The sequence below is a fragment of the Pantherophis guttatus genome, chromosome 2, assembly GCF_059756535.1.
Source record: "Pantherophis guttatus breed Tessera chromosome 2, ASM5975653v1, whole genome shotgun sequence".
Taxonomy (NCBI): Eukaryota; Metazoa; Chordata; class Lepidosauria; order Squamata; family Colubridae; genus Pantherophis; species Pantherophis guttatus.
In genome coordinates, this window is record NC_142064.1 from 26,076,579 (window position 1) to 26,092,163 (window position 15,585).

General features: G+C 36.6%; 1 protein-coding gene across 1 annotated transcript in view; it reads left to right on the forward strand.

Moving 5' to 3' along the window:
• The window catches only part of PARP8 (poly(ADP-ribose) polymerase family member 8), a 192,857-nt gene extending 177,515 nt beyond the window's left edge, over positions 1-15,342 (forward strand). Inside the window, exons 19-27 of the mRNA XM_034440846.3 lie at positions 2,695-2,762; positions 3,473-3,521; positions 5,639-5,751; positions 5,910-5,982; positions 6,936-7,005; positions 8,823-8,899; positions 10,337-10,406; positions 13,111-13,195; positions 15,096-15,342. Coding sequence (XP_034296737.1) covers positions 2,695-2,762; positions 3,473-3,521; positions 5,639-5,751; positions 5,910-5,982; positions 6,936-7,005; positions 8,823-8,899; positions 10,337-10,406; positions 13,111-13,195; positions 15,096-15,198 — 708 coding nt within the window. The 3' untranslated portion in view covers positions 15,199-15,342. The remainder of the gene's footprint in view (positions 1-2,694; positions 2,763-3,472; positions 3,522-5,638; positions 5,752-5,909; positions 5,983-6,935; positions 7,006-8,822; positions 8,900-10,336; positions 10,407-13,110; positions 13,196-15,095) is intronic.
• Positions 15,343-15,585: the final 243 nt, after the last annotated feature.

The window sequence follows — 15,585 nt, forward strand, 5'->3', positions numbered from 1 at the left end:
AGGCATAATAAATAAGTAAATTAATTGTTGCGCTCTAAAGTATTAATACATGATAACATCTGTTGATTAGTTTTTAGCATTGTTTTACTAGAGCTGTGCCAGGAAAGCCTATCAAAATAATCTTTGTGTAGATAACAAGTTGCAAGATAAAATCAGTGAACCACAACACGGACAGATCAAGCTTGAATGTTGCCATCGATATCATAGGCCGTTACAAGGAACTTTTCATTCAAAATAGGGGCAGGACTGCGTGAGAGTAAATAGATTGTTCCCCTGTCTGGGGAATACAGCACTGACCAGCAGCACCTTTCTGTATTTTTGTGTGTTTATTTCTAAATTCGTGTGCATTCTTAGGAACAAGCCAAAGCAAACTGCCAAGGGAAAAATACAGATTTGTGACAATCTGCTGCAATGACACTGATGGTTTTGCAAGTAAAAGCTTGTTCACTTAAGTGAAACAGGAAAGCATTTGAAGATGGAAAGAGGGCTACATTGTGACTCTATCCGAAAGTTCTGCTGAAGCTAAATTTGATGTGTCTCTTCAGATTGGGCAATCAAAATGATGTACTAAAATGTGGTGACATTCACTCAAGGTTTAAAATTGGGTCACGGTACATATCTGTGAATGTGCAGATTTATCGGCCCTTCTTGCCATGGTAAACCCCAGTTCCCTAAAAATGCACCCTTCTGAATACAGCAGCTTACAGCTCAGGAGTTGCAAGGGGATGGACAATATTTTAAAAATTAGGAAGAGGCACATTCCTTGAACAGAACATTTGAGTTGGAATAAGAAGCAGCTTTATAAGTCTGCTGGTACTACAGAAGCTATGTCAGAAAATTCTTCTTCCCGATGTGATAGAAATTTATCTTCTCTCTCTATCTCCCCATTCTCCAGTTTATCTTATTCAGGGACATGTTAAATAGCATTTTATAGGATTTTGAGATAGCATTATTGGTGAGACTTACAAAGATGTATACCTGGATAGAACCTATTGTATTTTATTGATCCTTGCATTTTGACACCAGTTTTTAAGAAATATATATTATCTGCTTGGAAAGCATTCTGCATAAAATTGCTGTGAATAGTCTCCACAATGCGCCAATTTATCTTGAAGTTCAACCATGCTTCTAGCTCACATTTACGAGCAAACTCAAGCATCTCTTTCATGTTTCAGCATAGATAGGACAAAGAGATAATCAACATCTGATCTTAAACTAACCAAGGGTCGTCATCATCTGAGGATATCTTTGTCAATTTTAGACAAAGATTTTAACTGAGGAATGGGGATACTACTTTGCAAACCAGCCAGGATCAAACAAGCTATGTTTAACCATTGCTTACAGAAACAATTATTCTTCCCAGTTTGTATCTAATAAAGAAGTCTTTTTACTATAAAATAGAAAGCAAATACCTCTGACCTCATGGCCACCTAGGAGGAAGAGCAGGCTTGAGGACATGCAACCTTGTGCTCATGAAAACATAAGGTGTATTAATTATATTGACTGGCAAACATTGCAGTCATGTCAACATTTCATCAAATGTCTCTCTTTAAACATGCTTTGTTTACTATCAGTAGTATCTCTACTTTTTTATTAAAGCTTTTGTGAAGGGATATCAGTCAGTCAAACTGTAAAATGTGGTGTTTTTACAAAGACTGCTAAAGTGAGAAGGTCATGGGGTATCACTGGGAATGAATCACTATGATGGGCTTCTCAAAGAGGATTTTCAATGATCATTACATTCAATAATGTAATTTTTTAAACGAAGTAATATTTCACTGATGTTTGTGGGTAAGTGTGAATTATACTCATAAGGGGCATAGTAAAGATCAAATTTCAACTCAAAAGCTCCACTCATACAAGCAGCAGGCACTTGTGTTTATGCATGAAGCTCCACTTGTGCGAGTGGAGAGCACTTGAGCAGAGGGCATTTGTGCTTGTGTGCAAAACTCAACTCACGTGAAGGGGGGGCACCATTTGTGCAAGTGGAGCTTCATGCACAAGTGCAAGGACTTTCCACTCGCAGAAGTGGAGCTTTATGTTTGCGCGTTTGCTCACGGGCAGGTTTCAAACAGGCCATGGCCTGGTAGTGGACCGCAGCCCCAGGGTTTGGGGATCTCTGGCTTAGGGGACCACTGAAAAAGAAGGATAGCATAAGCAGGTTCAAAAAAAAATCTTAAAATATCTACAGAGAACAGGCTGCATTGGGCAGCAAATGTCTTGTAAGAGATAGTTGGGAAAGAATCCCAGAAACCAGTGACGGGATGCAGTTTTATAAGAAAATGTGCTACTGTTGCTAGAGTTTTGAACTATATATAATTCATCCAAAGTCTATCAGTCACAAAAAAATCAGTTGAATTTTGAAAAAATGCAGCTGAATATTACTTAGTATTTGAGTGGGAAATTACCCAAAAAAATCTTTAAGAAGCCCGAAAAACCTCCAGAAGGTGACAGTGACATTTATTTTTTTTGTTGTTACCAAAGAAATTGCATGAATATGCCCATGGGGTCACTAGAAGCTGAGCTTGACACAAAAGAGACTCGGGTCCTTTCAAAGTGATAGCTTTTTCTTTAGGTAACTTTCTAAACTGTTCTACAATTTCTTGGATTAGTAGAATTACTAGAATCAACACTGGCTTGTATCTAGTCGCAGCATATCTTTTAGTTGATAATTGTACTGTTATTATTTCATAGGCACCTTATTTAGAAATAAAGAAGCAGATGGACAAACAAGACTCACTTGCGCATCCTCTACTACAGTGGTAAAGATCTTACATAGATTTATATGCCGTCTATTTAATACATTCAGAGCACTTTTGAAATATTATGATAAGGCCCTAGTTATCTTATATCTTGTTATCTTGATGTGCAATTTCCTTAAACTGAAGAACAAATTTGTTCTTCCTATCTAAGATAGTATCAGCCCAATGCGTTATGACATTATATGGTATAATAGAAAAATCATGTATAACTTCTAAATTTATCATTCTTGCCGGTATGAGGGACTGGGGCATTGAATGGTCATGTGGGCATTGTAACACAAAGCAAGAATTCATAACATTATATCTTGGATGGGGATAGGCAGAAAGGATGAAATTTACGCTGAGTTAATTGAAGATGGATTGTACCCTTCCATTGTAAATATTGATTAAAAATAATTAAAATGACATAGATTCCTTTAATTCATCAGAAAACAGAGTACATTTTATTTTGAACTCTAAGATAGGTTCCTTGAATTCAACAGGGTACATTTTATTTTGTGACTTACTATAGTTTTGGTAAATTCTCAATTCCTACTTGATTGATACAAATAACTAGGCTTACCATGGGGGACAAAATATACCTTGCAATAGTTGAGTTTCTCTATATAAACACAAGGAAAATGGAATAAAGAATCCCAACAGTACTTTTTTGGCGTTCAGGGCTAGCATGAAAAACTGATTTATTTTGTTTCACATATTTTCTATTTCAGGGTTATTTCCAGTAATAGATCACATATTGTGAAGCTACCTGTGAACAGGGTAAGTTTAATGTTAAGAGCAAGTTGGATTTTGGAAGAATACGGTTTTTAGTTTATCAACCAGTAGATTTTGCTTTTCTGTGCCTTTACCTTTTAAAAAATACAACTATTCAATGATGGTTCTGTTCATTAGCTAGAGGTAATGGGAGTAGTTGTATATGGAGATCATCAGGCTGAAACTGATGCATATTTCTTAGATTTAAGAACAATGGTCAAAATTAGGATAGTATGCTTTTTCAAAGAAAGCAAATTTCCCTACAAACAATTATAAGGATTTACATGCTTAACTTTTTCTGTGTTTCAATGCTGCTGGATTATCTAAGATACGATTGGCTCAGCATTTGATTATATATAAAATAAGATTGGCTGAATATATCTATATCAAATTTTAAGAATGAACTGTTTGGCCTAGGAAATCCTTTAAGTCTAGAAAAATATGCCTTGACAACCAACCTCAATAAGATATGCCATTACAACCTTCCATCCATAGATCCTCCAGATAAACCTTGCTTTTGCAAAAATTTCAGAAAGAGGTACTAACACTGGGGAAAGCTCTAATAGCCAAATAGAAATATCCAAAATTATTTCTAGAAAAAAATAAGAAAAGTTTAGAAAACTCTGGAATACTTGATAAGTTCCAAGGAAGTTCTTTATGTACCTTAACAGCCATAATCATTTGATTATTTGTCAACAACCTTTCAATATAATTTACAACACAGAATATATGCAGTTTGTACAAAGTAATGAAACCAGTATAAATTATACATTGTAAACTAAGACAAACAAAAATGGTATAATTATTGATCATCAATGAAACTATATAATTTTTTCTCAATGTTGAGGCATTTCTTTTCCCCAATATTTATTTAAACTGGAATTAATGCTGATTTAATTCTGGAGAGAAATTATTCCAGAGAAAAGGAGATAGGAAGCGGAAAGTCTCCTCTCTGGTTGATTCCTCAGAAGCATTCTTAGATTGTAGCTCAACCAATTGGATTCATTGTTGTCAGATCTTATGGTTTCCCTGTGGGTGTTTTGTCACCAGATTCTATAACATCATTCATTCATTCTTTTTTTTTAAAAATTTATATGCCGCCCTTCTCCAGAGACTCAGTGTGGCTTACAATGTGTTAAGCAATAGCCTTCATACTTTTGTATATTTATACAAAGTTAGCTTATTGCCCCCACAATCTGGGTCCTCATTTTACCTACCTTTGAAAGGATGGAAGGCTGAGTCAACCTTGAGCCTGGTGAGATTTGAACTTGCAGTAATTGCAAGCAGCAGATGTTAATTACAGTGCTTTAGTCCACTGTACTACAGGCTCTTTCATTCATTCATACTGTTGGAAAAACCAGGTTACTATGATCGCATATAGGAAAAAAACTTTCTCCCCGATTTTTAGTTGCAATCTGTTTAGAACCATTAGCATCTCTTATTGGTTTGAAAACAGTTTCCATTTTTTATGCAATAAAATGCATAAAAATATGCATAAAAATAATTTGTATTGATGATATTTTGATTCTTTGGAAGAAACAGTATCTGTGCAGAGTCAAGAGTTCAGTCCAGGTAAATGTATGGGCTATAGGAAGGATTAACTCCTTATTTTTTCAAGATCAAATTCCAATTTAAGATTGTGTAGTTTTCAAAAATAATTTTTACACCGTTTGGCCTTGGCATATCAAAGTCTATGGCTAATGAATAGAAGAGAAGAAAATAATAAAGTTGGAAAGGACTTTGGAGGTCCAACCCCCTGCTTAAGCAGGAAACCCTATAGCATTTCAGACAAATGATTATCTAATCTCTTACTATCATAGAATTAGAGTTGGAAGGGGCTACTTAAGCAAAGACCTTGCTCAGTGCAGGATTCAAATTAAATGTCCAAGACAGATGCCTTTTTTGAACATGCCCAGGGAAAGGGGCTTTATAACCCACTCTCTCTGTGATTGGTTCCACTTTCAAAGTTTTTCTAAAAACTGAAATGTAATCTGCCTACCTTTGATCTAAATCCATTATTCTGTGTCCTGAATCACGGTATAACGAAAAAATTAACAAGTACATGAGAATGTCAAACTGTTATAGATATAAAACTCCCCTCTTCTGCTTTTGTTCTTCTATAGCAATTGAAATTTATGCACACCCCACACCAGTTTCTTCTGCTCAGCAGTCCACCAGCCAAAGAGTCCAATTTCAGAGCTGCTAAAACTCTTTATGGAAGTACCTTTGCATTTCAGTAAGTATTACAAATAGAAATAAAGATATCATTGATTCCTTGTCTTACCAAGTAACAGAGATTACAACACAGATCCATTCTAATTTCATTGGTAATGCTTTTTAATTATAATGCTTTCCTTACTTTGATTTCTGCTTGTCTTGTCTTTTGTATTTAAGTGGATCGCACATTGAAAACTGGCACTCGATCCTGAGGAATGGCTTAGTGGTTGCTTCCAATACAAGGCTGCAGGTAATGAAGTGAAAAGTAAAAGCAAATATATAAACGTATTTTGAAAGGCACAGAGGCCTAACCTGTCAAGCTCCAGGAAAATCAGGAGATCCAGGCAGTTCAAATGGGTATAAAAATTAATTGTAAGATTAAGCTCACTACAAGAATCTGAACTACTAACAGCCAAGGGAAATTAGCGGGAGATAAGAATAGAAGGAATTCAAGGTGGGCTGGACTTAGATAGATCTCTTGTGGGCTCAACGAGACTCATGACTGATGACACATTTGACCCCTCCCTTGTGCCCAGCCTGATTTTCTCCTACATAATCTACAGTTTCGTAGAATATCATAGAATGAAAAGATGATTATCAGGTTGATATCATCACTGTTATTATTACCTGGAATCCTTGAATTTGCTCATACTAACAGGAGCCCAACTTGCCAGGAACTGGATACCCTTTTCACTCTCTTGAGTTTTGTTATGGATTAGAGAACCATCTGGAAAAGTAACAAAGACTTAAGTAAAAAGGGCCTGCCCATTCCTCTATTATTTATTTATTTCATCAATATTTTTAGGCAAGTCGGTGTAATCAAACAAAAGCACAAATCCCTGAAACATAACATCTTAACATTTCAACATAATATCGTAAAGTAAAAACACATTCAACAAATAGCACATAGAGTAGCCATCATTTCCATCAACTTGTGCTGTAAAAGTTGAGGCAATATAGAGCATCTTGAGAGGTCAGATGGTGCGCGTGGGTGTTTGAGTAGAACCTCATCATCCTTGCTTTCTGATAAATGGAGGCTTTGTGATTGGCCGAGGCCAACATAACAAGCCTTTTGTAAATTCAAATATATCCACCAGCCAAAACTGGTCTTAGATTAGCATAAGAACCACATTCCGAGTTTTATCTTTGATAAAATGCAACAACTGAAGAATTCACTAGCTTTTTGTTTATTTCAACTTTCAGCTCCATGGTGCAATGTTTGGAAGTGGTATTTACCTTAGTCCATTGTCAAGCATATCTTTTGGTTACTCAGGTGATGTATATTAATCCCTTTGTTCATGTGGGGGGGATACAGGGAGTGGAAAAGTAAATAATAGTCACCTCTGGGCAAGACGGGAGGCATATAAATTTAATAAATAAAAATAAATAAATGTCTAAATTTCTAAATTTTATCTGTCAAATAAGGCCATTCTGGCTTTATTCTACATATGCAACATGCCAGAGTTTAGGCAGGAACAAAAAACATGCATAAGATAGAAGAAAGATGGTCAAGTAGCTGAGTGTCTCTCAGCTTCAGCAACTTTAAATGTGTGGACTTCAATTCCTAGAATTCAGCACATTGCTGGCTGGAGAATTCTGGAAGTTGATGTCTACACATCTTAAAGTTGCTGAGAGCGAGAAACATTAAAGTAGCTGAATTCCCAAGTGGAATACAGAAACTATTTCTTGTTCAGTAGATGGTACCTTTCATACATCGAATGTACTGAAATAAATACAGCAGGTAAAATATAAGTAAGGCTGTTCTTTATTAATCTAACAGGAGTCTGAAGCTAACAGAGTAGGCACTAGATAATCTCTCAGTTTTCATGAGCCATGTCATTTATCTACATGCACCAACGTTATTCATTTGTTATTCTGCTTGCCCTCTATATCCTCATGAGCTGCTTGGATAAATTAAGATCCAGATTCCTCAAGGGGTCTGCTCACACAAGTTTTACTTCCTTACTAATTACATTTAACCTTCTAGCTGTAATTAAGAAATGTCAAATTGTCTTCTACTCTCTCAAGAATATCAGTAGAAATGAGGAATTTTTGAGATTCCAAATGTTTGCTGGACTACAATTCCCAACATCCCTCACTATTGGCCATTTTAGCTAAAAACTGTAGTTCTCAAAATCTGAGGAAGTATTTTACTCCTGAGACTCCTGACACGTTTGATACAAAAGACAAGATACAGAAATATGTCCCTCTCTAAAAATTATATATTTAGCTCCAAAAGAAGATGCAGTGGGCAGTAATAGCATTTGTCTTTTAAGGCAGGTAGTAAATTTCATCCAGGTTGCACCAAAAAAAATATTAGCTAGGCTAGCATTGTATGTATCCTGCAGTTTAGCCATCTTTCTACATAAACTTAAGATTGGCTCAGCTGATATGAAACTCAGTTTTGACTCATTTTTAACCTCAACTCAGCATGCAACTTCCCATTATTTATCAGAAACAGAAGTGGGTTTTAGAATGCTGTATGATTGGGTCATTATTGTTGCCTGCATAAATGTACTTACCATATTTTTTGCTCCATAAGACACACTTTTCCCCCCAAAAGTGGGTGGAAATGTTTGTGCGTCTTATGGAGTGAATATTGCATCCCAGACCACAGACAGAAGTGTATTACCTCCAGGGTCGAGTGGACGGGTGCCAGTCCTTTGGTGAATAGCATCCGGGCTGCCACGGCAGGGTCCTTTTACAGTGCTGAACCCCGCCTCTTCTCTTTGTCATTGCCCGCCTCTTCTGTCTCTTTTCCGCAGTGCATGAGTCAATAGGCAGAGCTGGTACATGAGAGGATACCTATCTATGGTCCTCCCAGGCTCCACCTCCTGCCCTCACTACACTGCTGCTCCATATTCAGCGCTCCAAATATTTTTTTTCTTGTTTTCCTCCTCTAAACCTAGGTGTGTCTTATGGTAAGGTGTGTCTTGTAATGCAAAAAATACGGTAACTACTAAACTATAGGCTGCTGGAAATGAGAATCAGCAATGGCATTAATACCTGTCTGCATTCTGTATATGAAGTGGAACATCTAATACAGTATTTCACGCACCACTATGTCTGATGTAAATCCAATGTCTTTAGGGATGAACAAGAAACAGCAGAAGGTATCAGCTAAAGATGAGCCTGCTTCAAGCAGTAAGAGCAGCAGTGTATTACAGGTAAAGAAATATATGAAGCACTTCAAAAATACATTTTCTTTTTTCTTTTTCTTTTTTATGGCTCTCCTTGCTGAAGGCAGGTGCGAGATACAATGGTAATCTACCCCCAGAGCATCCTTGTTCACATTGGGTGACTCATACAGGGAAGGACCGATCCAGAAAGCCAATGCATTAATATTTGACAAGGACGTATCATAATTTTTGTGTGTGTGCTGTCCTTCTATTCTTATTCTACCTGCTAATATATTTTGATTTAGAAAGACATTTGGCAGCTAGTGATGCAGCTGACACATCCATTCATACAATTCCATAGATAATTAGAGTTAATTTATCCTGTGTTTGGGTGGCAGGAGCAGCCCAAGAACAGGCACTAAGCACTAAGCAGAGGTCTTCTATGGATTTGGTGCTTAGGCAGAACTAAGCCGCAGAGAGGCCTTGGAGACATAGTGGCAGGGTGTAAGATAAAGGCAGTGAGCAGCACAACCAAGCAACTGGCATTATATATAGGAACATCTGCACAGTGTATGGGCTAGGTCTTCTTAAGTCCAGAAAGTCACAACGGATAACAGTTCCAGGCAGACAGGCAGGTACTGACCAGTCAACCAGACAATTGTGGCAGTAGACAAAAGGACCAAAAGACAACAGTGGTAATAGATGTAGTGGTGCTAAGGGACAGCAACATAGAATGAAGGAGTATGAGAAGCTGGAGAAGTACCAGGGTCTGAAGCAGCGGTGAAATGCACTTACCTTTGCTACCGGATCAGAAATGTGAGCACGCATGCGCCTCTTCTGCACATGTGCAGAGCCTTCTTATTGTGGGTCAAAATGGGACTTAATGACGTCCCAGTGGGTGGGCAGAGCCTCCCACCGCCAGCCCTACCGGCTCGCACAAGCCAGATAAATCCGGCTGGATTTCACCACTGGGCTGAAGGAGGAACTAGAGTGGATGTATGAAGTCAAGACCAAAGTGGTCCCTGTGGTGGTATGAATTCTCAGGGCTTTGACTCGTAAACTGGGAGAGTGGGTCCAACAGATCCCAGGAATAACCCCAGAACATCCAGAAGAATGCAGTACTAGGAACAGCTAAGATATCATGCAGAACTCCCAAATTCCCAGGCCTCTGGTAAAGGACATGAGAAGGGAATTTTATTTACATACATATAAATGCTCCTAGCAGATACAATCTCATTTCAGAAGCTTTTACTGGCCCATCAGATGAAAAATCATTCCTTAAAGGAAACTATTCAGGCTTCATAATGCCTGCAGAAATTACCTGTATTATTGGATCAAGGTCCTGAATGGACAGTTATGACTAATATAACAAATGATTGTGGTTTTGACTACAGAGATTATATCAGTATTACCGGCAAGAATAATTCATGAAAGCTTTTTAAAAATATTTGATATAACACTTCCAATATTTCTTTTCTTTCACAGTTACAAAAAAAGGGGCAGCAGTCCCAATTTTTGCAAAGCCGAAACTTAAAATGCATAGCCTTATGTGAAGGTAAGCATTTTTGAAATAATAATAATAATAATAATAATAATAATAATAATAATAATAATAATAATAATAATAATAATAATAATAATAAATAGCTGAATTCTATTTGATTTCCTTGCAGTTATCTTGAACTACATAAAAAGTTCATTGATGATTTTGCTGATTTTAACTTACTTGTTTTTAAAACACATTTTTTTTTTATTTTAGTTGATTGTATTTTTATGTATAACTTATTCGAGGTTTACAATCTTTTATTTATACTTGTGTTTTGGTATATCTGCTACATCCTACATACCATGAAAAGAAGAAAGGAAAATTCAGGACAGAAAGTAGAAGTACAATTAGGGAAATGTTTACAGCAATGTTTGATCTAACCAGGAAGGTCAGGTGCAATATCAAAAAGTGCTCATAAGTACATTATTAATGTACTCTTTAACAAGTTATTGCTTTCTTTTAATATATTGCCTCAATATTTTGCCCAGTTCTGCCCACCACGCTTTTAAGAATTCATAGAAATTGATAATACAGGTAGTCCTCATGTTACAACTGCAGTTGAGCCCAGAATTACGGTCATTAAACTGCAACTGGACCTAACTTTACGTCATTTTTTGCATTGGTCATTAAGCAAACCCCATGGTCATTAAGCAAATACCAATGGACATTTTTTGCTGGAAATTGGACATAAATGTCAGAAACTAGCACAAAACATTGAAAATTGTGGTCACGCAACTTTGGGATGCTGCAGATAGCTAGAATGGTGAGCCAATTGCCATCTTTACCAAGTGCCCGAAGTGACCACAGGGCAGCAGGGGGACGTTGCAATATTGAGTTGTAAATAGCTTTTTTGGGAAGAGTCTACTGTTAACTCCGACCAGCCATAAGTCGAGGAGTGCCTGCAATCAGAAACTTGAAACTGTAGTATGACCCATAAAAGAGACTGAAGGATTGGGGCAGGGGTGAAATCCTCTGAAGTCTGCTACCGGTTCTTGTGAGTACGTTATTGAGTACGTGCCCGCACAGCGCTAAAAAAGGAACATTATGAAGCCTTCCAAGTCTGCAAAGGTAAGTAGAACAGTGAGGGGTGGGGGGAATCCACTGTGCCACGTGATTTAGATTAGCTAGAAAGCAGGAAATCTGAGAATTCTAGCTAATATAAATCACGGGTCACAGCTGATCGTCGCCCAGCTGATCATCGGAAATACCGGTTCGCCCAAACTGGTAGCATTTTTTACTACTGGTTTGCCTGAACCGGTCCGAACCGGTAGCATTTCACCTCTGGATTGGGGGTTTCTGAGCCACCAGAACCAAAAGTCAGTTATATAGCCTTTTACCAAATACCTGAAAGGAAGTCACACACATACACAAAAAAATCAAACTCATTCCAGAAGGCATTCCATTCCAGAATGCAGAACATGGAATAAAGGATTTAAATACAAGAAAGCAGATACTAATTGAAAATCTTTTTTTAAAAAAAAAGGAAAAAAAAGTTCATAACGACAATTTCCCAGAGTCTTGACTTTGTTTCTTCAAGCAGAATCCTGGCAAGCTTTGATTTCAGTTCTTGGACTGAGCTTATGATTGGACTGAGCTGTGGCCCTTTCAGCTCTCTGATTCTGCAGTGGACCCTTCCGGATCTATGATTCTGTAGCAGATTAATTTTAATTATTTTCTTTATGCTATTTTAATCATTAGATAAGACTTACGTTAAAGATTTTATTATTTCACAGGAAATACTGTGTTCAATAACCTATCCAGTTGTTAGTTTTGAGGTCTCCAGCATGGTACATCTGAGCATTAATGGAAACATTAATCCTTGATTTCTTCCATGCCATCTGCCTGTCCTCATTTGTTGCAGTTTATTTAATTAAAAATAATAACTGGACGGCTGGCATCCTGCAGAGTATCCTTTCTATTTTTCTCTGAAACTATATAGACCTACCGATATTCTGAGACAATTAAAAATAGCAACCATGTAGAATTAGGTCCTTTTTGTCATCTGGTTAATTATTTTCATTCTGCTATGTAGCATTAATAATAACAACAACTTCCTCAAATCAACTCCTATGGATTATCTAAATATTTCTTTATAGTTGTTTTTTAATCAGTAGTGCTTTATCACTCCTTTCTTTTTTCAACTTCCCAGCCTAGTCTGTTGCTGTGGCATTTCCCAGTGGTCTCTGAACCGACCAATGACCAGTTCTGTTCCTTCTTAGCTTTTTTGAGATTAATTCAGGTCTGTTAGGTATTGCCATGGTTGCTATTATTATTGCTGCTTTGGTAGAGTCCTTGTGATTGCCTGGACAAATACCCTGCAGTTTTCTTGGCAAGATTTTAGAAGTGGTTTGTCATAGCCTTATTCCTAGGGTTGACAGAGAGTGACTGGCCCAAGGTGACCCAGCTAGCTTTGTTCCTCAAATGGACTTAGAACGTATTGTTTTCCAGTTTTCAGTCTGGTGCCTTAACCATTTCACCAGGCGGGCTTTTTACATGATGTAATTAAGCTAGTGACAAATTACATTGGCCTTTAATGTTGATGTTTACAAAGTTGACATTCACCCATAAGAGTCTTGGCTGCAATTAATAAAGTCAATGAATGTCAGATTCTGATAATCAGACCTCTTATTTAGAATTTAGAATATATTTTATGTTGAGTACATCAAATCATCAAATATTAACCATTCCCCCAAATCTCTCTCTTTCTTTTTAGTGATAACTTCACCGGATCTGCACAAACATGGGGAGATATGGGTAGTTCCCAACACTGATCATGTGTGTACGAGATTCTTCTTTGTGTACGTACTGCGGTCTTTCAGTTGAATTTATTTGTACTGAATTGAAGTTTTATTTTTTATGCTAAAACATGCAGAATGCTATCTGGTTTTCATTATACTTTTAACATCTAGCCACAGTGCCTTCCATTTAAAACACTTTTTTGCCTACCAACAAAAAAAAAACAAAACCCTTAGCCAAATTTTTCATTGAGCCAATTGTGTATTTAGAAAAAATTAACCTAAAGAGATGCTTCTGATTTGACTGAGCAAGAGTCCAATCTGAAATTTGAGTCTCTCCCCCCCTCCCCAGGAAAACACCAAATAACTATAACTACAAAATAAGAGAAATTTCCATGAATTGAATTGAAGTCCAATTGAATGGAAAATGGTACAAAAAATGTTAGTTGAGTTCTCCTTTATATTTTGATTCTTTAAAAGGATGAAATTATTTGTAACTTTTAACGATTAAGATACTGACTTGGATCAAGGGGTTCCTGCTTCATGTTCTTATTTAAATATGAACCTCGGTTGCTCTGTCATCCTTTCTCTCTGTGCTAACATATTTTGCAAAGTTACTGTACTGAGGATATGCTTGTGCAAGCTGCTCTGAACTCTCAGATTTATGGTAGGATTAAAAATGCTAATGGTGATACAAGAGCTCAAGAGTGCATCTAAATTTGATGTATACCTCTGCTAGGAATCTTCCAGTCCCTCCATACTTTTAATTTAATTTAAACTTTCTCAAAAGACTCAATTATTTCAGAAACTTTTCAATAATTTTTAATTGACATAGCTGCCACTAATGATCTTTCTTGGCAATATTAAATACAGAATATTTTTCGGTGAATATGGAAATGAGGCAAAATATGGATCATTAGAACCCAGTTAGAACTAAAATAACAAGACAATAACAATTAGAACTACAACTACAATATCAATTCTCTGCATTTTGCACAAGTTCCTTGGAAGTTTAATACATTGTAAAAGAAGCGCCCCAGGACTACAACATTAAAAATCCATATATTTACAATAATGTACATAGAATAATGTCAGTTAGGAGTGCTTAGTCCAGTCGCTAGCTTGTGTTCAAGTCAGAACCAACTAAGGCACTTCCAGGTTAAAAGGATTAGCCAGTGACATCTCCATTGCCCGGGGGATGCCCAGTTTCAGGTCCTCATTAATGTGCCCACTGAAGTGGTACCTAACAATCTACTTGCAATTACATGTTCACCCTGCCATATAGTAGCATTTGGATCTTGAACGTTTGTCAACCCAGTATCCTAACCATTTGAGTTACCTTGCTCCTATTAGTCCAGAGATAGATTAATATTTCTTTTTAAGGAGAAAAAAGTTTATCATCATATGCTGTTAAAACGTTGTTACTCTAATCTTCTTCTATCTTCCTGGTTAAGACCAATGGCAATCAAAGATCTCAATAGAATCATACTGGCCAAGAAGCAACAGAGAGAAACCTGGGAAATATCCCCAGTAACATTGACCAGAATGATAGAAAACGATAAGTCTATAAAGGTACCCCATTCATACTAGAACTCTTACTCCAGCATTGCTTCATTGTCAAGGCAAGAATCATTGGAACAGCCTTTGGGATAACTGCTGATAATTTCTCCCTTCAGTCCGCTTCTTCATGGTATCCTGATAAAACCTGCAGACTCTACTGCCACATTCTTTAGCAAAGTAACAAGCATTTGTGATGTAATAATACCTTGCTTCTCTGTTTTCCAGTTTCGTCAATAGTTACAAGTAGAAATCAGACGTTACATCTTCCCTTTTCTTCGCTAATAGAAGATAACAAAAATAAAAGCTACATGCAGAAAGGATGAAATTTGAATTTATCTATCATACTTTGGATGGGTTCAAAATATTAAACACTTCTTTCTATATACTTTCTCTTTTTGTTTAGCTATGAAGATGGCCAAGTAGGCGATACAAGCATAAACACTCAAGAGCCAAGCATCCATAAAGAGATCCTCCGAGTCATTGGTAATCAAACTGCTACTGGTTGAAAGGACCTCTTAATTACTTCTTGTGTTTTGGGAGCCTTCCTCAGTCTCAAAGCTGGATTTTGAACTGAAGAAGACATAGTGTAAAAAACTTATTTCTTTTTTTTCCTGAACAAGTTAACCCTTTGAATACTTTTTTCTTACTTAGTATTTCTTATCACAAAAGTTTATGAATATATATATATATATATATATATATATATATATATATATATATATATATATATATCCCAAAAGTAGGGAGATATGTTGATACAATGCAGGTGATAATTGAACCGAAATTTTGATTGTTCACAATAAACTTACTTTGAAAAGGAGTTTTGTGCTGCTATTTTTATATTAAAGATTTAAATTGGATCATTTTACTATTTTGTATATCTATATTTCTAA